We start from the raw sequence: 23,349 nt of genomic DNA, 5'->3' as shown, positions 1-23,349 counted from the left end.
TCCAGACTGAGAACAAGGAGAAGAGATGGAAGCTGCAATGCTTGGAGCTGAGGCCCCAGCAGGAGCCTCCTACCCTGCTCCCCAGATGGTAGCAGCCAGGCAGGTAATGCAAGTGTTTCTTCTGGGGAATCTGATCAGAACGAGACTGCATGACACTGAAGTTGAGGGTCCTTCAATTAAAAAAAAAAAAAACACCAACTAGACTACCTTCAATAAAGCTCATGGTTGGCAATCCCATCATCCACTCCTAATAGTCCATCAGTTTTTTCTAGAACCCATGCTTTTGCATGAGCAGATGGCCAAGGATGACTGGCACTGAGGAAACCCTCTAAGTTGTAATCAGCAGCATGAATTCATGACCATTGAAAAAACTGTTTTTTTTTTTTTTTTTTTCTATTTTGTCACTGAAGCGACCTAAGTCCCTGGGCTACTCTGCTCTCTCTCTAGTGCTCATGTGAAATACGATGATGTTTACTGAAGTGCTGACATTTTGTTCTGTCTTACTAATTTCTGCTTAAAATAATCAGGCTTCCTGGAGAGAGTAACTCCATGCTGGCAGTGAAAGCCTTAAGATGAACTTGGGGTATCTTGTAATCTTACTCGCTGGAAAAGTCAACAATGCATGTTTAGCTTAGCAAAGAAAGGATGCTGTGCAAAAGAAGCAGGAATCATGAACTGATGAGGATTTATTTTCTAAAGACAATTCCCACCTTATTAAGCTCATAGTTGAGGGGAATGATCTTGATTTTTGCAAATCATTTGACAAAATTATGTAATATCTTTGTAAATAAAGAAATATGGATTAGATTTTAAGACAACTATTTGGATTCAGAGCTTGCTAAAATAGATTAAATTGATGCTTTATGAATGGACAGGAGGAACTCAATGGTGTTCAGACCTAATCCTTTTAACTCAACATTTCTAACAAAAATTGTGACATGCCTATGAAATTTAGAGATGACACAAAGTTATGAGAGTCAGGCAAATGCCCTACAACAAGACCAGATTCCAAAAGATATTTTCAGGTTGGAACAACGTATACACGAGAATCACTTGAAGTTGAGTAAAAATAGGCAAAAATCACACACATTTAAAAAATGAACACAAAGCATGAGAAACATTCAATTTTTTTAAAGTTTCTATAAGGTGGATGGAGGCTTGTTAGCTCACTTAAAAGTCAAAATGAACCAACAGTGTGATACAGATACTTTTTTTTTTTAGGAACACTATCTTAGGCTGCATTATTGAAGTGTCTAAACCAGGGGTCAGAAAGCTTTCTTGGAGAAGGGTCACAAAGTAAATATTTGAGGCTTGGCAGGCTACACAGTCCCTGTCATATACTTAACCCTGCTGTCCAGCATGAAAGCGAGCAGAGAAAATACATAAAGAAAGGAGTGTGACTGCACTCCTATGACACTATTTATGGACACAGATTTGAATTTCTGATCACTTCGCATGTCATGAAATATTATTTTGATTTAAAAAAACATTTAGAAATGTATCCTCCTTCCACGGGCTTCCCAGGTGGCACTAATGGTAAAGAACCCGCCTGCCAACGCAGGAGACAAGAGACAAAGGTTTGATCCCTGGGTTGGGAAGATCGCTGCAGGAGATAATGGCAACCCACTCCTGGGAAATCCTATGGAGAGAGGAGCCTGGCAGGCTACAGTCTATAGGGTCGCAAAGAGTCGGACATGACTGAAGCGACTTAGCACGAAAGCAAACATATCCTTCCACCTGCCAAAAAGGTAAAAGCGCTTCTTAGCTTGTGGCTGTAACAGCAGAGAGAGGCAGGTAAACAGGGCTGGTGGCTATGGTTCACTGAGCCTGGTCCTCTGCCTGGTCACAATACTCCTGGGGAATGAGGGCCGTTCCTCCAGGGCGATGGCATGGGGGAACTGGACATGTTTGCTCCATGGAGGAGAAGATTAAGGAGGGGTGCTGTGGGTGCTCACTCAGGGGGCTGTCGTGTGAAGAGAAGGTTCTGTCCTTGTGGTGGCTACAGACCAGGAATAAGGAGAGAACCTACAGGGAGGCAAACTTAGCCCCATGTGAGTAAGAAGCTCCTATCTGAGCTGCCCCATCCTAGGACAGGCCACCTCTTAAGGCGGATGGTGCACAGCATCTTTGGACAAACGTTGCTGGAGAGACTGTCAACAGCAGAGGGGGAGGAGGAAGCGGGGACAATGCAGAAATGGGTACTCCGCAAATCTCACCTTCAAAAATCCTCAGAACTTCTTGATTAATATACTTCTTTATTTCTTCAAATGAAACCACATCAGCCTAAAGAAGAGGAAGAAAAAGTCTGTTAATACAGAACCTAGCACAAATGAATAAAGAACAGAAGTAGTAGGTTGGCATGCATGCTGGAAACATCTATAGAGATCCATTGATCTAGCAAAATAGTTTTGTCCTTTGTAATAATCCCTGGATTCTGGTAAAGTCAATATCTAACCAATTCTATTATGTGTCTTCAAAGGATGAGCACTCTAACTGGGCTGATTCTTTAACATGTTTCATTCATGAGCTAAAGCTTACTAAGTTTTACCCACTTCATGGTCAAGTTTATTTTGCAATTTACACACTGCAGGCAAACCTGTATTAAGCAATTTTCTTTTCTTTTTAACATTTTTACTTATTTATTTTTGGCCACACTGGGTCTTTACGGCTTTGCGTGGCCTTTCTCTATTTGTGTCAACTGGGGACTGCTCTCGAGTTGTGGTGCTCGGGCTTCTCACTGGTAGCTTCTTTTGGTGCAGAGCATGAGCCCTAGGGTAGACAGGCTTCGGCAGCTGTGGCACACGGTCACAAGTTGTGGGGCATGGGTTCTGTTGCTTCGTGGCATGTGGGATCTTCCCGGACCAGGGATTAAACCAGTGTTTCCTGCTTTGGCAGGTGGACCCTTAACTGATGGATATCTGGAAGTCTGAAATTTTCTTGATAGAAAATGCTGTGGAGTCTGGTAAGGGAAGTAGGTAGATGATGCCACTTGATTTTTAACCCCTTTACAAATAAATCTACATGACTGACCAAGAACCTAACATTTATAATAGCATTTAACATTTATAATAGTAATGTTTTATTTCAGTTCCTTGATAGTTTTAAAAGGGAGCTATCATTTTTCACAGTGGTTAAGGGTTCAAAGTATGTTGTTCCTCTTCTTTGTATTTGGTGGTTACTATCCAGGGATACATGTGTGGCTTTAAAGACAATATGATGGGTTCACACAGAGTGATAGCTTCTGTGGAACAGAATAGTTCTAATTTCAGAATATTTTATTTTCACTGTTTGAATGAATGCATCTAATACCACATATTGGCACAGCACTGAGAGTTCATTGCACAGGCTTGATTCAAGCATAGCGTAGCAAGAGTGGGTGAACCAGAGTATTGTGGGAATGCCCAGTTCAGCCCAATCTCTGGACTTAGCTGTTTATCAGGGGACAGCATGTCCTTCATTCTCTGGCCTCACACTAGGACCGCCCCCCTTTCTTCCTGACAAGGACATATTCTGATTCAGTTCCTCTGCAGGATGGCTGCCCACCACCTCCTGAGGATGCTTATAAAGACACGGGCCTCCTTAGCCAGATACTCTCTTGGGCCAATGGGTTTCCACTTCAAAGCACCACTCAGGGCAGATTCTGACAGTCAACAAAATGGAGTTTTAACATAAATAGATGTGTGTTTTCTGTGTAGTGTAGGGGACATCATCGATTGTATTTGAAGGCAAGGCCCTGGAGTCCATCAGAGCTGGGTCTGTCTGACCTCTAGATCACTGTGACCCTGGACAGGTCAAAGTTCGGCTTCTGCATTTGTGAACGTGGAAGGAGAGGTCACCTGTCCTCTCAGGTTAGTTGTGAGGATCTAAGGAGGGAATGTTCAGTGAGTACTCAGCATGGAACCTGGCACATCACTTGAAATAAATAACATGATTGCTGCGCTTGTAGAGGCCAGCTTAGGTTCACTTTATCTGGAAAGGTTTATGACTTGCAGTCCCAGCCAGGAGCTCCAGGAGCTCTCTGCCCACTTACCGGGGAGCCAGGGAGGCCGGGGAGGCCTGGAGGGCCCTGGTGCCCAGGGGATCCTGGGGAGCCCTTGTTTCCTGGGGGCCCCACAGGGCCGATGGCTCCCTTGATCCCTTGAAGGCCTGGTTTTCCTTGTTCACCTTGTGGGCCTCGGTCTCCTGGGATTCCCTGATCACCCTGTTAAGGGAAAAAATGAATTAGAATGATCTCTTCTAGAACCATGTTAGCAAAGGCTCTGGATTCATACTGGCATGTGTTAGCTGTGGAGCCTTCGGTAAGTGGATTAAACTCCTTGCACCCTGCTTGCTTCCTCTCCCTAAAGGGGGGCTATTAGCAGTGTCCACTGAATAGATGATGCTGAGAAGTGAGTTAACTCCCTGGAGTGCCTAGAGCGGCACTGGCACTCAGAAAGCACTAGTTCAAAGTCGGTGATGAGCTTACTCGCACCCGGTCGTCAGTCCAGAGTGATGACATTTCTGAAAGTCCAGAGTGGCGCTGCCACTTCAGGCCTGGGTCTCCTTTGCGATAACAGAGGAAGATGGCTAAGAAGATTTCATCACTGAAAGCGTCCATTTGGAAAAGCTTCAGGATGCTCAGAATCTCTCCTAAATCAGGTACTTTATTCTTTTTATGCTTTCTCCTGTATGTTTGGTCTTTGTTAGTTTCTGTGGGTTGGTTTCTGCACTCATGTTTTACCTGTGTGTGTGTGTGTGTGTGTGTGTGTGTGTGTGTGTGTACATGTGCGAGTGCATTCTATGTCCTAAAAGGACATGACTGAGGAAGGTGAGAAAAAACAGCCTTTGGGAATGTTCAAAGCAGGTGACTGGGGTGGAAGGTCATTACTGAGATCATTTATTCAATAATGTAGATGAACTATAAAAAAATTCATTGAATGAGATGCCATAACAAATTAGATGTGCTTGAATCTGAGAAGCTTCTTTAATGCTGACTTTTTCTTGCAAGGCGTTTACTACCATATAAGTTTGTGCATGAGAGTATGAAAGAGGGAGAGGGAGAGAGAGAGAGATGGACTATAAATGAATGAATATGTATGTATGTTGGCAGATATTTCAGTTTCCATATTTCAAATATTAGTCCCACAGCTCCAGGAGGTGATGATCACACTGAATATGAGAGATCGGTGCATTGACCTGCCCCGTATTTGACTGTGTTATTCTTCTATTTGTGATTCTTCTGCAAAAGTCCAAACTCTATTTTTCCTGATTTAAAAAAATAATGAAGTGAATGAATAGTTACTGAGATCTATCTGATCCTAAATGAAGAGATATAGAAAGAAGCCATGTACAAAGAAGAAAATCATTTGGACCTAATTTAAATTCTACTGCCTTAGTTATAAAAATATGTCTCCTACATGTATGTCAACCTGGGTCACATTTGGAAAAATATCTGAGATGATTAAGACAAAAAAAAAAAAAGAAACAGAAGAACTACTAGCACACCTTGAGTATGTGCAAAATAAACACAATTAAAATTATTTATACTTTAGGTACATTATAGTAAGTTTATTATGAAAACTAGAAAGAACCTAAATATCCCAGGAAAAGGGGCCAGGTATTGTCTAAATACCTTGGAAAAGGTATATCCAAATACTGGAATAACATAGAGCCACTAAAAGGTCCATGTGGATCTAGGTTTACTGACATGGAAAGATGGTCATCATATGTTAGGTGAAAAAAGTCATTTACCAAACAGTATGAACCCATTTTTTTTTAAAGTATATGCTCACCTGCATCGATGCATTAAGCAAATGTGTATACTACCTTATGTATAACAGTGAGATGGAAATAGGTCCAAAATATCAACAGTGCTTATCTCTGTATAGTGACATAAGGTAGACTTTCTTCTTTTTTCTTTATGGTTTCTCTATTTTAGTATTTCCTTCAGTTATCATGGATTATTTGTGTGGTGCTGGTGGTGGTTCAACAATCAAGTCATGTCTGACTCTTTGTGACCCCATGGAACCCTTGTGACCCCATGTGACCTGCCAGGCTCCTCTGTCCATGGGATTTCCCAGGCAAGAATACTGGAGTGAGTTGCCATTTCCTTCTGCAAGGGGTCTTCCCAACCTAGGGATCAAACCCAGGTCTCCTACATTGCAGGCAGATTATTTACCACTGAGCCACCAGGGAAGCCAGATTATTTGTGTAATGATAAGTAAAACAGACACCAGTACGTAAGAACATGCCCCACCCCCAACACACATGCACACAAGCCCTCACTAGAACCCCTAAATAACAATGCTCAAGGAACCTGTGGCTGAGTAATAAATCCAATTCTAGTAGAAAACATTAAGGTTTCTTAGAGAAAATAATGGGAAGTTGCAATACTGATATCAACAACCAAAACAACGACACTAAACGCACACACCAGAACTGGCATTACTAGTAGCTCTATATGTCTTTCTCTACCTCCGACCCCAGCCCCTTGCTCAACCAAGTATTACTCCCCCAGACTGGGGGAGGGGGTGGTCTCAACGACACCTCTGTTCCCTGGGAGGCATGTGAAAATGCACGGTGAGGCTGATGGTACAGCGTCTAGTGGGTGGAGGCCAGGCATGCTGCTAAACATCTTAACAAAGCGCGGGACGGGCACCTACGACAAAGAATTATTGCTCCCAAACATCAACAATGCTGAGGTGGAGAAACCCTACTCTAGGCGAAAAGCACACGGGTGATGGTTACAGTGGGTCATGTGTCTGACACAGGAGGCTCATAGGAGCTTTCCAAACTGGGATCACAAACCAGACATAGTTGGGAATAAAGGCCAAGCAGGTAGGCGTATCTGCCGTATTGCCTACAGCTGGGTCCTTGAATGGCCCTGTTTTATGCCTGGCAGAGATCTTGGTTCCTGTACACCCTAAGGCTTTTCATATCAAGAGATTTCTAGTGGGTCTAAAAATATAATTTGAATGATGGGGCAATTGTGGAGACAGACTTAACAGTCATAGTAGGAGCGTACATACCCGTTCTCCTTTGGGGCCTCTCTCTCCAGGCTTACCCATGATGCCCTGAAAAACAAATGTCAGCACTAAAAATCACTGCATGCCAAGATTCCTCATCAATCTACTCCACCAGGAATTCTGGCAGGTGATCTGGATGTAGTTTTGTATTAGAACATTTATTTCCAATGACATGTTCCATACCTGAACACCTGGTAATCCATCTTTCCCATTTATTCCCTGTAAAGACAAATAATGGTCAGTATTTCTGATTCTGCATTAACAGGAATAATTAAATGCAACAAAAGGGTAAAGTTTCAAGGACAGTATCATATCTCCACTGAGATTTTGGTGAGGCAGTGTGGTGAAATAGAAAACAAAATCAACAGAATTAGCCCCAAGTTTAAATTCTGACTCTATAACTTACAAGTTCCATTTACTTCAGGCAATTTACTTAACCGTAATACCATCAGCTTATCCACTCACAAAGCAGGGATAAATAATGGCCTTACAACTAGGGATTTAGGGAAATAACAGAAAAGGCCTAGCTCACTATAAACAGTCACCAGGGTTGTTCTCCTCACTTATTCCATTAGGTCCATTCTGAGAAATAAGAAGGCTTCCCATGGTGCTGGGTGGCCAGTATACGATATTCATTGTTCACTTTCAACAATTTTCCTACCAAAGACAGTCATTCTCAGTAAATGGCCTCTGTTGCTGCTTGAGAAATTTCATAACATGGCTAGAGCCTGATCCTGCTATGAAATAAACTGTCAGCCAGAGACAACTGCTATTTTTCAGTTGGAAAATAGGAAAGGACAGTGAGAAACATGTAATTGTGCTTTCTGAGAGTATTAAATACTGGTTTCTTCTTATTAAACTGGAAGCTTCTCAAACTCTACAAGGCAGTTTCATAGTTGATAATAAAGCCTCGTCCTGCTTGAAGATTCGTGAGCCCAGGAGAAGCCCCAGCTGGTAGGTATAAGGAGGGAAAGCACTCAGGGTCACATCAGATGCTGAGAGCCCCACAGCAGGTTTGTCTCTGAGATTTGATTTGAAGAGGGAGACCAAGGTGAGGAAGTGATTTCTAGGCAGCAGGCAGGCACATGGACTCCCTCCTCTGCAAAGCCTGGGAGACTTTCGCTGGGCTGGGACAGAGTCTACAAGGATGGCTCTTCTGACAAGAGGTGTTTTCACTGCTGTAATCACACTGGGTTGGGAACCCAGCCCAGTCCCCCAACCTCCCTGAACATCCTGGGAATTACCTAGAGCACTTTAAGAGCACTTTAACTAGGACCATGTTGCCAGAAGCATCAAGTTCTAAGGAATTATGCCATCCAGAAACACAAGCAAAAGATAAAGCTGGTTAAGGAGAGGATGTGAAAGAAACAACCATGTCATTTGAATAAGAGAAGATAAACCTGCTGTAAAAGTGTAATTCATGTTTTGGTAACAATACAAGAAAATGAACAAACTTATAGATAATTTTTTGTCTTTTATAATTCATTAGTGACTGTCATATGTGTTCTCTTTTCTCTGCTACTGCTGCTTCGTTGCTTCAGTCGTGGCCAACTGTGTGTGACCCTATGGACTGTAGCCCGCCAGGCTCCTCTGTCCATGGGATTCTCCAGGCAAGAACACTGGAGTGGGTTGTCATGCCCTCCTTCAGGGGATCTTCCCAACCCAGGGATCAAACCCGGGTCTTCTGCATTGCAGGCAGGTTCTTTACCACTGAGCCATCAGGGAAGCCCATCTCTTTTCTCTGTGAAGATGTTATTAACTTGTTCTTTATCACCAGTGGGGGGCGGGGAAGGTCCCAGTTTCAGAAATTTTTACAAAAACCTCAATGGATTTACCTTTCTCCCTTTCATTTCACTTATCCGAAAGACCCCTACTCTTCTTTCTAACTCAGGTGTCCATCTCCCACATGCCTGCCTCTGAGCACTGGCCTGAGGCTGAAGAGGAAGGGGGCCCTTGCTCAGGTGTTCTGACCTGTACCTGTGGCAGCAGCCCCCAAGCAACCCCTCGGTATTTCTCAACTTGGCTCCTCCTTCTCAAAAGTGCCTGCACATATTTTCCTGTCTCATGAGACCTCCAGCGTTACCAGCATTGCCAGCCCGTTCCTCATGGTCAGTGATGACTTGCATCCTTCATGGAGAAAACAGCAGTAAGGGACCCACTCACTGTTCTGCCTCCAGCCCCACCTACCTGTGCTCATGAGAACTCTGACTTCTGCTCCTCGCTCCTCTTAAGAAGGAGGTTCTGCCCTGTTCCTTGTGAAGACCAGTTTCTACTTGTGAGTCTTCTCTCCTGACTCAGAGCCCACTTTCTTGTATCTTCCAATGTCCCCTTTCAACAGAGTCATTCTTTTTTTTATATTTGTGGCTTAGCTGGTAAAGAAGCTGCCTGCAATGCAGGAGACCTGGGTCGATTTCTGGGTTGGGAAGATCCCCTGGAGAAGGGAAAGGCTACCCACTCCAGTATTCTTGGGTTTCCCTGGTGGCTTAGCTGGTAAAGAGTCCACCTGCAAGGCAAGAGACTTGGGTTTGATCTCTGGGTTGGGAAGATCCCCTGGAGAAGGGAAAGGCTACCCACTCCAGTATTCTGGCCTGGAGAAGTCCATGGACTGTATAGTCCACGGGGTTGCAAAGGGTCAGACACGACTGGGAGACTTTCACTTTTCATTCTTTTATGAATGGATCTCTGCTGCTGTGTGTGGATGTTCACTGGTAGCAGTGCACAGGCTTCTCATTGCAGTGGCTTCTACTGCTGCGGAGCACGGGACCGAGGCATGCGGGTGAGGTAGTTGTGGCTCACAGCGTGGGCTCAGTAGATGTGGTGCGTGGGCTTAGTTGCTCTGTGGCATGTGGAATCTTCCCAGATCAAGGATGGAAGCCATGTCTCCTGCATTGGCAGGCAGATTCTTCACCACTAGACCACCAGGAAAGTTCTCAAGCAGGTCATTCTTATCACGATACCACCATGCTGTACTCTCTCTCCCAGTGACGCCTACATTTCCAAACCCAGGGGAGAATTTTAAGCTCCCTTGATACTCTTCCATATGGTTTCCTCTCCATTCTCTTAAACACTTGGCTCCCTCGACATACAGGAACTCTCCTTTGCCTGGCCTTCTTCTCTTCTCACTGGCTGCCCCTTCTTGGTCCTTCGGCCAGAGCCTCTCCTAACGGCTCTGTTCTCTTCCCAGTTCACAGTGTCCTCATTTCATCCAGGCTCAGGCTGAAAGACCCAAATCAGTCTCTGCAGTCCTGGCCTCTCCATTGATTCCAGAAGAATATATCCATCGCTTACTTGACATTTCCACTTGGCAGTCTACTAGTGCTTCAAGATGAACATTTTAGAGCAGAGAACTCCTAGTTTTTCCTTCCAAATTCATCCATCTCCCGTATTTCCTGTCTCACCAAATGTACCACACTGACCAGGTTGCTCAGACTGCAAACCACAGCTTTGCTGTGTCTCTTTCTCACACACTGCATCTGGTCCATCAGCAAGTAGTGATGGCTCTGCCTTCAAGACACATCATGGCAATGCTTCTTCAAGGTTCTGTCTGCTTCCACCCTGCTCCCTATGGTCAGCTCTCTAGGCAGGAGTTAGAGTGGTACTTGAAAATGCAGTCTAGTCATTTCCCTACCCACTACAAATGCTCCAATGGGTCTCCGTCAGACTTCAAATGAAACCCAAACTCCATCCCTGACTCAGAAGTTCCTCACAGTCTGGCCACTGCCTGCCTCTCCCTCTGTGTCTTTCCTGCTCTCCTTCAGCTCACCTCAACTCTTGACTTTGTGCCTTCTGCCCTTCCTTCAACACAGAAGGTTCTGCTAGCCTTTCCTTTTGCTTGAAACAATGTCCCCTGTCCCCACCTCTGCTGTCTACTTGACTTCCCCATGGCTTGAGCTCTCCTACCATACAGGGTTTGCTCCAATGCTGAATGCTGTTTGACTGCCCTATTGAAATGCTACTCCAGGGCTTTACCCTGCTTAGGCTGTCTTCTACCTGAATCATGTGTGTTTGTTTCTGGTTCGTATCCCTACACTAGAGTACAAATCCAAGGAGCTGCAGGCACCCACAACAGTGCCTGGCATGTCCTAGGTGCTCAAGAAGCATTCACTGACTGAATAAATTGTTTTTTGCATAACTCCCTGGGAATGTGATGGCATATGAGAGTGCCTTACAGGGGCTGGGATGGGGAGTTGGTAAAAGGCAGGGGAGAGGAGGTAGAGATTGAGACTAATGTTAATGGACCGTCTTCCATGGCAGGCACTGGACATCGCACCATGTCATGTGACCTCATAGACTCACAAACCCTTGGCGTCATATCGCAAACCCAGATCTCCCTGACTTTAAACTGCATATACTTCCTGTTTTTTTCACGTTGCTTCTCTGGGGAGATGGTGGCCAGGGGATGCCCCAACCCTGAGGTTTCACAGAGACTGATCAGCCCCCTGAATTCTGTGCTGTTTTGTCACCTTCAGCCCCCCTCTCCTAACAGTAGCCCACTCCCACCCAGTCCATGACACAGAAACAAGCAGAGGGAGCAGGGACTTCTATAAAGAGCACCCTGTTTATTCCTCTATGCCTCCCCTCCCTCAGGGCCCAGCACACCCTTAGCACATAGCAGGGATGAGCTGAGTATATGTTGACTTGAACTGAATCAATCGGAATGACTGTTACAACGTCACATCAATATTATGTCTCAGTAGCCAAAAGCTATTTTAGGACATGAGTGGGTAATGTTTTTGGCAGTGATTAACGAAGGTGTAAGAACAAGTCCACAGATAAAGGAGGGAACGTGGAGACAGAGCCTCTTTCTACTGTAGCTCCACACACAGGTGTTAAATCTGCGAGTCTGCTTATTTCAGGATATGACAGGCCATTTCATTTTTCACTCCGCTGAGAACATTAGACCTAAGAAATAATGAGTCTAATTTCCTGACACTTAAAATAAAAGGCCTCACTGTTCCCATGGTGATTTAAGACATACTCACAGGGAGCTGGGCCCTCAGGGAGAACCACATCCCAAGAAGCCATTGGCAGACCTGCTGTCACTTCCTCAGAAACTCTGTATTCAAATCTCACTTTCTGAGGTGACAAGTAAAGAGGCTGTGCTGAGAACTTTTCTTAAAGAGGCAAATTTTAAATAATGAAAAAGACTTACAGGCTTTCCTGAGGGTCCTTCTGGTCCAGGGAAACCTATGTCTCCAACAGGGCCTCTCTCCCCCTGCAGACATGTCCACAGACAAACATTAGTTGCCAATAAAAACTTTAGAACTGCTTGTGGTAAACACAAGGACAACCACTAAGTCAGAAACAGGCAACTCACCGGTTCTCCTGGAATTCCTGGGGGGCCTGGGGCTCCGGGTTTCCCCTGAGGAATCAGATTACCAGGAAATGTTAGGAGCTAAATTACTGAATAAGGCCACGTGTTTTCCTTCCACACCCGTGTGTGTAGCACCTGTGCTGCAGGTGTGGCTCTACACTGATGCGCCATCCCCGCTGGTCAGAGTCTGTGGACCACACTCCACTGTGCAGATAGGAAGGCAGTCCCTCAATGCATGTGTGGGTGTGTGGTGGGGGATGGGGGGAGGGAGGATAAGAATTATGAAAATGCTTTCATCAGTGTTTTATAGTTTTCTATATATAGGTCTTTTGTTTCTTTAGGTAAATTTATTCCTAAGTATTTTATGAATTTTCCTTGGAAGAAAAGCTATGACCAACCTAGACAGCATATTAAAAAGCAGAGACATTGCTTTGCCAACAAAATTCCGTCTAGTCAAAGCTATGGTTTTTCCAGTAGTCATGTATGGATGTGAGAGTTGGACTATAAAGAAAGCTGAGCACCAAAGAATTGATGCATTTGAACAATGGTGTTGGAGAAGACTCTTGAGAGTCCCTTGGACTGCAAGGAGATCCAACCAGTCCATCCTAAATGAAATCAGACCTGAATATTCATTAGAAGGACTGATGCTGAAGCTGAAACTCCAATACTTTGGCCACCTGATGCGAAGAGCTGACTCACTGGAAAAGACCTGCTGCTGGGAAAGATTGAAGGCAGCAGGAGAAAGGGAACAACAGAGGATGACATGGTTGGATGGCATCACCAACTCGATGGACACCAGTTTGAGTAAGCTCCAGGAGTTGGTGATGGACAAGGAAGCCTGGTGTGCTGTAGTCCATGGGGTCACAAAGAGTCGGACATGACTGAGCAACTGAACAGAACTGAAGTATTTTATTCTTTTCATTGCAATGGTGAATGGGATTGTTTCCTTAATTTCTCCTTCTGTTTTTTCATTGTTAGTGTATAGGAATGTAAGGGATTTCTGTGTAATCTTTCCTAGAGAATGTTCTTGTACACTTGAGAAAAAGGTGAAATCCATTGTTTTTGGGTGAAATGCAGTGCAGATATTAATTAGGTCTAACTTGTCCATTGTATCATTTAAAGTTTGTGTTTCCTTGCTAATTTTCTGTTTGGTTGAACTATCCATAGGTGTGAGAGGTGTATTAAAGTCCCCCACTATTTTTGTGTTCCTGTTAATTTCCCCTTTCATACTTCTTAGCATTTGCCTTATGTATTGAGGTACTTCTATGTTGGGTGCAAATATATTTATAACTGTTATATCTTCTTCTCGGATTGATCCCTTGATCATTATGTAGTTTCCTTCTTTGCCTCTTATCATGGTCTTTATTTCAAAGTCTATTTTATATGATATGAGTATTGTTACACCAGCTTTCTTTTGGTCTCCATTTTCATGAAATATCTGTTTTCAGCCCCTCATTTTCAGTCTGCATGTGTCCCCAGGTTTGAGATGGGTCTCTTGTAGACAGCATATTGTTTCTTGTAATGGATACAAAACAAAACCCCTGTTTCATTTTTGTATCCATTCGGGCAGTCTTTGTCTTTTGGTTGGAATATTAAACCCATTTACATTTAAGGTAATTATTGATAAGTATGATCCCATTACCATAAATGTAGAAATATACCATGTTCGTGGACTGGAAGAATCAATATAGTGAAAATGAGTATACTACCCAAAGCAATCTGTAGATTCAGCACAATCCCTATATCAAGCTACCAATGGTATTTTTCACAGAACTAAAACAAATAATTTCACAATTTGTATGCAAACACAAAAAAACCTTGAATAGCCAAAACAATATTGAGAAAGAAGAATGGAACAAGAGGAATCAATCTTCTTGACTTCAGGCAATACTACGAAGCTACAGTCATCAAGATGGTATGGTACTGGCACAAAGACAGAAATATAGATCAATGGAACAAAATAGAAAGTCCAGAGATAAATCCAAGCACCCATGGACACCTTATCTTTGACAAAGGAGGCAAAAATATACAATGGAGAAAAGACAAGTGTTGTGCTAGGAAAACTGGTCAACCAGTCAACCACATATAAAAGAATGAAACTAGAACACTTTCTAACACCATACACAAAAATAAACTCAAAATGGATTGAAAATCTAAATGTAAGGCCAGAAACTATAAAACTTTTAGAGGAAAACATAGGCAGAACACTCTCTGACATAAATCACAGCAAGATCCTCTATGACCCACCTCCCAGAGTATAAAAACAAAAATAAACAAATGGGACTGAATTAAAAGTTTTTGCACAATGAAGGAAACTATAAGCAAGGTGAAAAGACAGCCTTCAGAATAGGAGAAAATAATAGCAAATGAAGCAACTGACAAATAATTAATCTCCAAAATATACAAGCAGTTCATGCAGCCCAATACCAGAAAAACAAACCCAAACAAAAAGTGGGCCAAAGAACTAAACAGACATTTCTCCAAGGAAGACATACAGATTGATAATAAACACACAAAAAGATGCTCAACATCACTCATTATTAGAGAAATGCAAATCAAAACCACAATGAGGTATCATCTCACGTGGGTCAGAATGGCCACCATCAAAAAGTCTACAAACAATAAATGCTGGAGAGGGTGTGGAGAAAAGGGAACTCTCTTACACTGTTGGTGGGAATGCAAACTGGTACAGCCACTATGGAGAACAGTGTGGAGATTCCTTAAAAAACTGGAAATAGAACTGCCATACAACTCAGCAATCCACTGCTGGGCATACACACCGAGGAAACCAGAATTGAAAGAGATACATGTACCCCAATGTTCATTGCAGCACTGTTTAAAATAGCTAGGACATGGAAGCAACCTAGATGTCCATTGGCAGACAAATGGATAAGGAAGTTGTGGTACATGTAGTACACAATGGAATATTACTCAGCTATACAAAGGAATGCATTTGAGTCAGTTCTAATGAGGTGAGTGAAACTGGAGCCTATTATACACAGTGAAGTAAATCAGAAAGGGAAACATCAATACTATATATTAATGCATATATATGGAATTTAGAAAGATGGTAATGACAATCCTATATGCACGGCAGCAAAAGAGACACAGACGTAAAGAACAGACTTTTGGACTCTGTGGGAGGAGGCCAGGGTGGGATGATGTGGGAGAATAGCATTGAAACATGTATGTTACCATACATGTTTGGTATGTAGATGGCCAGTGCAAGTTCAATGCATAGGCAGGACACTCAAAGCTGGTGCCTCTAGGACAACCCAGAGGGATGAGGTGGGGGGGGAGGTGGATGAGGGGTTCAGGATGGGGGGACACATGTGCACCCATGGCTGATTCATGTCGACGTATGGCAAAAACCACCACAATATTGTAAAGTAATTATCTTCCAATTAAAATAAATTAATTTAAAAAAAATTGAAAATACGAAACAAATGTATCTTCATTTCTGGGATCCCCTCTTGTTTGACAGGCAGCTCTTCTTTACCTTAGGGAAAGGAGGGCACAAAGGGTCATAGAAGTCCTGCTGCTGCTGCTGCAAAGTCGTGTCACTCGTGTCCGACTCTGTGCGACCTCATAGACAGCAGCCCACCAGGCTCCCCTGTCCCTGGGATTCTCCAGGCAAGAACACTGGAGTGGGTTGCCATTTCCTCCAATGCATGAAAGTGAAAAGTGAAAGTGAAGTTGCTCAGTCGCGTCTGACTCTTCGCGACCCCATGGACTGCAGGCTACCAGGCTCCTCTGCCCATGGGATTTTCCAGGCAAGAGTACTGGAGTGGGGTGCCATTGCCTTCTCTGATAGAAGTCCTAGACTTTGAATTTCACAAGAAGGTTTTTGCATTCATAGTAAGATAGCCTGAAAAGAAGCATGTTTGATTTGCAAAATGTTTTTGTTGGAAAGGAGAGGACAAAACTGGTCTGAGCCAGCACAGAAGGCCTGGAGGACTGAGGGCAGAGACACTGTGGACCAGAGAGACCTCTGAGACAGAGCAGAGTAGAAGATGGACCAGCACAGGTAGCAGTGGGCTAGTATCCAGACCAGGCCTGAGGATCCTGCCCCTTGAACCTCATGTGGATGGGGATGTTGGTGTGGGGCTGAGACCACAGAAATCCCAGCAGGTTTCCAGGGAGGGAAACCTGGGCTTTGTCTCTACTTGCTGTATAGAACTCTTGGCAGGTCCTTTGGAGGTCAAGAAGGCCCCTTGGCAGGTCAGCGATGGCTGAGTGGTGAGGCGAGGCAGACACAGGCCTGAGATGGCATCCTGGCCCCCCCACTTCCCAAGTGCAGCAGGAGCTCCTGGAATCTCCTGGACCTGAGTTGGGGCATGTGTTAGAGCTGAGAAAGCCAGTGTTCCAAAGGGCCTTGGCATGGGCTCAGGGGCATAGGGAACTCGCACCTGGAGCTCCAGATGAAGATCCCAAAGGCCAGGCAGTGCCAACAGGGATCTCAGAGGACCTGGGGAGGGCACGGTGCCCCAGGGACCCACCTGCTATCCTGGGAGGGAGCAGAGGAAGAGCCAAGGGAAGGCCCTGGATGGCCTGTTTACACACTAGGAAGGGACAGACTTCTAGGCAGAGTGGGACTGGGCCCTTGATTCTCAGCAGAGTTCTGTATGTGCAAAGCAAGTGAACATCCTTGCTTCAACCAGAACCATCACCTTAAGTTTTTTTTTAATTGTTGTGAAATATACATAACGTGCGGAGAAGGCAAAGGCACCCCACTCCAGTCCTCTTGCCTGGAAAATCCAATGGACGGAGGAACCTGGTAGGCTGCAGTCCATGGGGTCACTAGGAGTCAGACGTGACTGAGCGATTTCACTTTCACTTTTCACTTTCATGCATTGGAGAAGGAAATGGCAACCCACTCCAGTGTTCTTGCCTGGAGAATCCCAGGAAGAGCCCGTGGGCTGCCATCCATGGGGTTGCACAGAGTCGGACATGACTAAATTGACTTAGCAGCAGCAGCATACATAACTTGAACTCCACCATTTTAACCATTTTATGTGTACAATTCAGTGGCTAAGTATACTCACACTGGTGTGTAGCTATTTCCAGAATCTTTGAACTATTTCATTTTCTGAGCCACGGTAAAGTCCAGTTATAAAAAAATAAAGTAACAGTTTTAAAACTTTTTTTATAGCCAGTTTTATATATATAGCATGCAATTTTTTTTAACCCTCCCCCATTTTTGTAATTGTCAGTTAATCTTCTTAAAGACAAGATATGAAAACTGCATTTTAGGTAAATATATTGGATCTACCCAAACAAGTGGCAGGGCAGCCTCTAGTTTCAATCATGCTGCATCCTTCAAAAATATTCTTGGAATTATTCATTTGGATTGTCTTTTGAGTCTGTCACTGATCTTTTAAATACTTCAGCGGTTGCTAGTATTTTTCCTTTTATGGCAGACTTAGTTGAACATAATTTATAGTCCCACCTGGATGAATACAGTGACTTAGTTGAACATAATTTATAGTCCCACCTGGATGAATACAGTAGGGCATTACACTTCACCATACCATGTGGAAACAAAAACAGGGTGTGAATATGAGAGACGCAGGTTGTAAGGGGACCCAAGGTGATCCCAAAGGCAGGTGCAAATATGTTGCTAGGAACAGTAGGGAGCTGGGGAGAGTGGGGAGGAATGGGATTAAGTGTGAGCCAGTTTTCAAGAAGAATGCTTTCTGGTATAGAAACTCTTGCATGGCATCACTGACTCAATGAACATGAACTTGAGCAAACTCCAGGAGATAGTGAAGGACAGGGAAGCCTGGTGTGCTGCAGTTCATGCGGTCACAGAGTTAGACAGGACTTATTGACTGAACAATAAAAACCCTGCAGTGCTTGCTAAATAAAATATTTTCATGTGACTTTTACAATCATACTAAGACTAGACTTGACCTAAAACAGCTAAAGAAGGGGATGTCATCCTTCATACAGGATGCCTCTCTATGGAGTGTGTTAGCCACTCAGTCGTGCCCGACTCTTTGCAACCCTATGGCCTGCAGCCCACCAGGCTCCTCTGCCCATGGGATTTTATAGGCAAGGATACTTGAGTGGTTTGCCATGTGGACGGGTCTTTATTTTTTGTTGTTAGGTTCAACAATGAAACAGAGGGAAGCAGAGTGGCTTCTGGCCTTTTGAGGGATGGAGTGAGGGGATTGTTGGGAGGCTCTGGGTGCTAGTGGGTGTTGGCAGAGGTCAGTGGGTGGTGCAGAGATGTTAGGGCCCTTTCTTGTCTTCCTCATGTTCCTGCGATTGAAGTACAGGGCTTCCACTGACTTTCCTACCCTGGCTCACCCTGCAGGGCACCTGGTGAGGATAAATGGGCTCTTATTCATAAAGCCTGACCACAAAATTTTAATTAGAGCATCATGAATGAAGATCAAAATGATCCCTAGGGCTCCGAGAAATGATTTTAACCTTTCCTGGAGCACTTCCTATTCATTTGAAAAGACCTTGATGAGATTTAAAACATTTGACACCAGAGAGCAACAAAAATGATTGAGAGGCTTAAAGGGCTAGTTTATGAGGAAACATTAGCAGCAATAAAGCTCCGCTAATAACACCAGGCTGAGGGAAAACTCAGGCAGATGGCAGCTTAATACGAAGATACTGAAGCACATTGCCTGAGGATGAGAGCTCTGCCTTCTGAAGATTAAGAAACCTTGAACTATTACAAGAATAGAGAAACCCAACAAGCTTCTCAGAGCTATGTGGTACTGACACATTAGCACAGGTAATGGCTTTCCCTCCCCACGTGAAAGTGAGTTGGGAAGAAAAAAACAAAGGAAAAAGTTTAAAAGATGAAAATAAAGACAGGAGCATTCTTGAGGTGGGAGAGGAACAGATGGGTTAAAAAAAACTTTTTGGGGGGATTTTGCTTCTTAAACTGCGAGTTTCAGGAGTCACCCTGTGCTCCCAGCCCTTTTGGCGGTTGGTACCCGTGAGAACAACGTGAGATAAACTGAACTCACCGAGATTCCTGCCGCTCCCGGGGGGCCTGCCGGCCCTCGATCTCCCTGAAAAAAACATGTACTGCTTAGAATCAAACCCACTCAACCTCCACTGCCAAAACTGATGCTCAGATAATGATTTGGATTTGGTAAAGCTTCTCTTCGGAACTTATAACTGTTGTCGATATTAGCTGGTGTGAAGCTAGAGGCCAGATGGGGAAAGGACAAAATAAGAACTGCAGTCAGTGGAACCTACTAAAGACTCCTCTCTCTCTTTTTTCCCCATAATACCAAAGCAAATAATAATACTAATGAAAATAAGCATTCATGGTATCATTTCTGTTAACCTATTCTTTAAGACAGAACCCCATAATACTTACAGGTAAAATTAGCCAATACATTTCGTCCATATATTCAAAAGTAACTTATTACCAATAATTAAAAGACTAAGACCTTGAATGTCTTCTGAAAAGCTTTCAATAGATTCATCTCATTGGATGTAGGGTTAAAATGAATGGGTTTAGAACTAAGGATTTTGTAGTTTCTCCTCATGAGGCCAATAAGAAGACCTCTGGAATTTCTCTGAACAGTGGAATGACTCAACCTTTTTTCCAAAGGCAGTGTGGTATTTTAGATAAAGCTGACAAGGCTAAAAATACTTATGGTTATATATGGGGCAATAAAATGGCAATTTTTGTTGGGCAGAATCGACATTAAAAAACTTCGTAAGTTCACTGAGGGACATAAAAGAAGATTTGATTAAACGGAGAGAGATGTTTTGTTCTTGGAGGGCAAGACAGCGCTGTAAAGGTGTCATTGCGCCCAAACTAATTTATAAATTTAATGCAATTTTTACAAATTGCAGCTTGATCAAATGATATTAAAGTTCACTTGGGATAATAAATATACTTGAGGATAAGAGAAAAAGTAAAAGAAGAATAATAAAGACATTAGCAATACCATATTTCAGCATGCAATAAAGCTATAATAATTGAAATATGGAATATTGGCCCAAGATTAAGCAGTATATCAATGCAATATAACAGCAAGTTCAGGAACAGACCAACATTTACAATAGGGTTTTAGTAAAGAAAGGGCTGTATTATTCAACAAATAGTGCTAATAATTGAATAATTTCTTTGAAAAAGTCTAATTCCTCTCTTTGCATTATACTCCATATAAATTCTGTAAGATTAAACATAAAACTGAAAGGCAAGGACCAATTAGGATAAAGACTCCATCATATAATATAGAAGTAGTGTCTTCATTATATAAACCGTAGCTACAGTTAAAAAAAAAAAGAACTAGTATAAAAATGGGTGAAGGACCTAAACAGATAGTCCTCAGTTCACTTTGCTCTTTTAAACTGCAGGATTTTTACCCTGGAAATGAATGGGGCTTTTCATTCAATGGAAATATTTGCATATCTGATAAAGATGAAGTTAAGAGGGCTCCTGTCTGATCATATGGTCCTTCCAACGATTGGGTCTCACAGTACTTTGAATCAGTCTAATTTAATTATCTGGCAGAACTCTTATTTCCATAATTATACCTGAGACCTAATCAAAAACAGTATCTCTCTGTAACCTCCACTGCCTGCATTCCAAGCTTGGACCACCATCTTCCATCATTGTAAATCACTCCCTTGAGTACCTTGAACCCCCCAAAATTTTGATGTCACAAAGACCTCTCTACCATCCCTGGTAGAAAAGTTTTCATGCTCCTTCACTCCCTAGATGGCCCCTCTTGCTTGTGTATCTAGTTTAGATCCCATGGTCACTGGATATAATCACTCCCTATATATACTGCTGGCTCACAGTTCCATCCGCACGTCTCTCACTTATTTGTCAAAACGGGAACTCGTTTAAACCCAGCTCCCCTCCTGCTCTGTGCGCATGGACACAATCTCACTGACTGGTCTCATTTCAGTTCATGACCATGAGTCTCGAGGGGCTTCTGCTCAGCCACCACACTCTGTGGTTCCTGGACTTGCCCTCTCGTAGAAGACCTTTTCCTCAAACTTCCAAACTCTTCTCCCTACCTCACTCTCAGATGAGACCTCTGGTCCCTGCATCTCAGTCTCCCTTGCTCACCCCCTGCTTTCTTCCTGATCTTAATATTGGAGGGCTTCAAGGCTCAGTCTGTGATCCTCTCCTCTTTAAAAAAAAATCTACTGTCATTCTCCTGGTGATCTTTTCCAGGCTCTTGACTTTCAGATAGCACCTATAGGCTTACACAATCAATTTATATCTGCACTTGGACCTCTTTTTAAACTCTACACCTTTCTATTGTACCACCTACTCCAGTACCCCCACTATGCTGTCTAGTAGATAATTCCCATAATTGGTCCCATGTCCAAAATTATACTATGGATCATTCTCATCCTACCCTCTCTGAACAGACTCTGTGTAGAGCTTTCCTCATTTCTGTTGATAACATGCCATCATCTCAGGTGCTCAGGTCAAGCACCTTGGAGCCATCCCTGACTCTTCTCTTAGACCCAGATCCCGTCAGCCCCATCGCCCTTCCTTCACAACATGTCCAGAGCCTCAGCCTCCTCAGGAGCTCCACTGATTCTGCTCTTGTCTGAGCCAACACCACTGCCCCATATATGGGCGTAGTCTGTGTCTTCCCTGTCCCATTGGGCTTCCCAGGCGGTGCTACTGGTAAAGAACCCGCTTGCTAATGCAGCAGATATAAGCAGATATAAGAGACATGGGTTCGATCCCTGGGTCAGGAAGATCCCCTGGAGGAGAGCATGGCAATCCACTCCAGTATTCTTGCCTGGAGAATCCCATGGACAGAGGAGCTTTCCTTACACTCCAGCTGCAGGTATGTCACTTTTCTACTCAGAAGCCACCACTGGCTCCATATTTCACTCAGAGTGAGAGAGAAAGTCTTTACGATGGCTGATAAGCCTCTTTATTAATTAGTGCTTCTCAAACTACCTGTGGTGAAGGAGCAATTTACTTGCTTATTGATTTTCTAATGCATCATGAACCAACGTGGGTCACATGTTTGCATATTATGGCCATGTCAAAAGTCAAGTTGTTTACATGCTTGCTCTCCATCTGTGTGCTTACCCTGCCTCCAAACCCATGACAAAACTTGCAGACTGGCCCTGGTCCTCCATGGGCCAGCAAGCAGCACTGCTGGGCAGGGCTGCCCCTCACCTCCACCCCACCTCTCTGACCTGATCTCCTAGCATGCTTCCCTCGCTCACTCGCGGGTCTCCTTGAATGTACAGGATTGTTCCCATCTCAGGGCATTTAAGACCTTCTTTTTCTAGTTGTATATATTTAAGGTATACAGTTTGATGATGTGATATACATATATATTGGTAAATGATCACCATAATCAAGCTAATTCACATCTCCATCACCTCTCACAGGTCACTGTGTGTGTGTCTGTGTGTGTGTGGAGAACACTTAGCAAATTTCAAGCATACATTTAGTATTGTTACCTAGCATCACCCTGCTATACATTAAATCTCAAGAACTTACTCATCTTGCCTGGAACTTTCTTCCTTCTGGCTTCAGGGGTTTAGCTAACTCACCATCCCCCCACCCCTTCCAAGTCTGCTTAGTTCCTGATTTCTCAGACCACCCGATTTAAAATCACACCCTCCCCTTCTGCACTCCTGATGCCCTTTAATTGCCTCTACTTTTTCTTTCTTTCCACAGCACTTACTAACAAGATTATTAATTATTTGTATTTATTCTCTTAAGTTTCTGTATTTCCCGCTTAGAACATAATTTTCACAAGGACAGAGATTTCTGTCTATTTTGTTCTCTTAGGTATCCTCAAACCTAAAACAGCTCCTGGCCCAATGGTAGGTGCTCAGTAAACATTTTTGAATGTTGAACTGGTGAGCACACGCTGAACCCTGCACTTACCTTTATACCAGGAAATCCTTCTAGTCCTGGCAACCCCATTGCACCAGGTTCTCCCTGTTAAATATGAACATAAGAACACAAAAGCAACAATCAAAGGTTTTTAAATCATTCATTTCAAAAGCAAGGATTTTTTATTTTTTTGCCTAGAAAGTACTCTCTCAAATACT

At 43.5% G+C, this 23,349-nt stretch overlaps 1 protein-coding gene across 2 annotated transcripts in view; it reads right to left on the bottom strand.

Annotated features, from left to right (window-relative positions):
- The window catches only part of COL19A1 (collagen type XIX alpha 1 chain), a 445,397-nt gene that overhangs the window by 21,992 nt on the left and 400,056 nt on the right, over positions 1–23,349 (bottom strand). For both annotated transcript variants that reach the window (XM_027550856.1, XM_027550857.1), the window contains 8 exons: positions 23,183–23,236; positions 19,308–19,352; positions 12,322–12,366; positions 12,157–12,219; positions 7,188–7,223; positions 7,008–7,052; positions 4,031–4,201; positions 2,217–2,283 (listed from right to left, as the gene is read on the bottom strand). In XM_027550856.1, coding sequence (XP_027406657.1) covers positions 2,217–2,283; positions 4,031–4,201; positions 7,008–7,052; positions 7,188–7,223; positions 12,157–12,219; positions 12,322–12,366; positions 19,308–19,352; positions 23,183–23,236 — 526 coding nt within the window. The remainder of the gene's footprint in view (positions 1–2,216; positions 2,284–4,030; positions 4,202–7,007; positions 7,053–7,187; positions 7,224–12,156; positions 12,220–12,321; positions 12,367–19,307; positions 19,353–23,182; positions 23,237–23,349) is intronic.

Source organism: Bos indicus x Bos taurus, chromosome 9, assembly GCF_003369695.1.
Source record: "Bos indicus x Bos taurus breed Angus x Brahman F1 hybrid chromosome 9, Bos_hybrid_MaternalHap_v2.0, whole genome shotgun sequence".
In the NCBI taxonomy this organism is placed as follows: Eukaryota; Metazoa; Chordata; class Mammalia; order Artiodactyla; family Bovidae; genus Bos; species Bos indicus x Bos taurus.
Note: the sequence above shows the minus strand (reverse complement) of the source record. Positions and strands in the feature narration are given on the sequence as shown.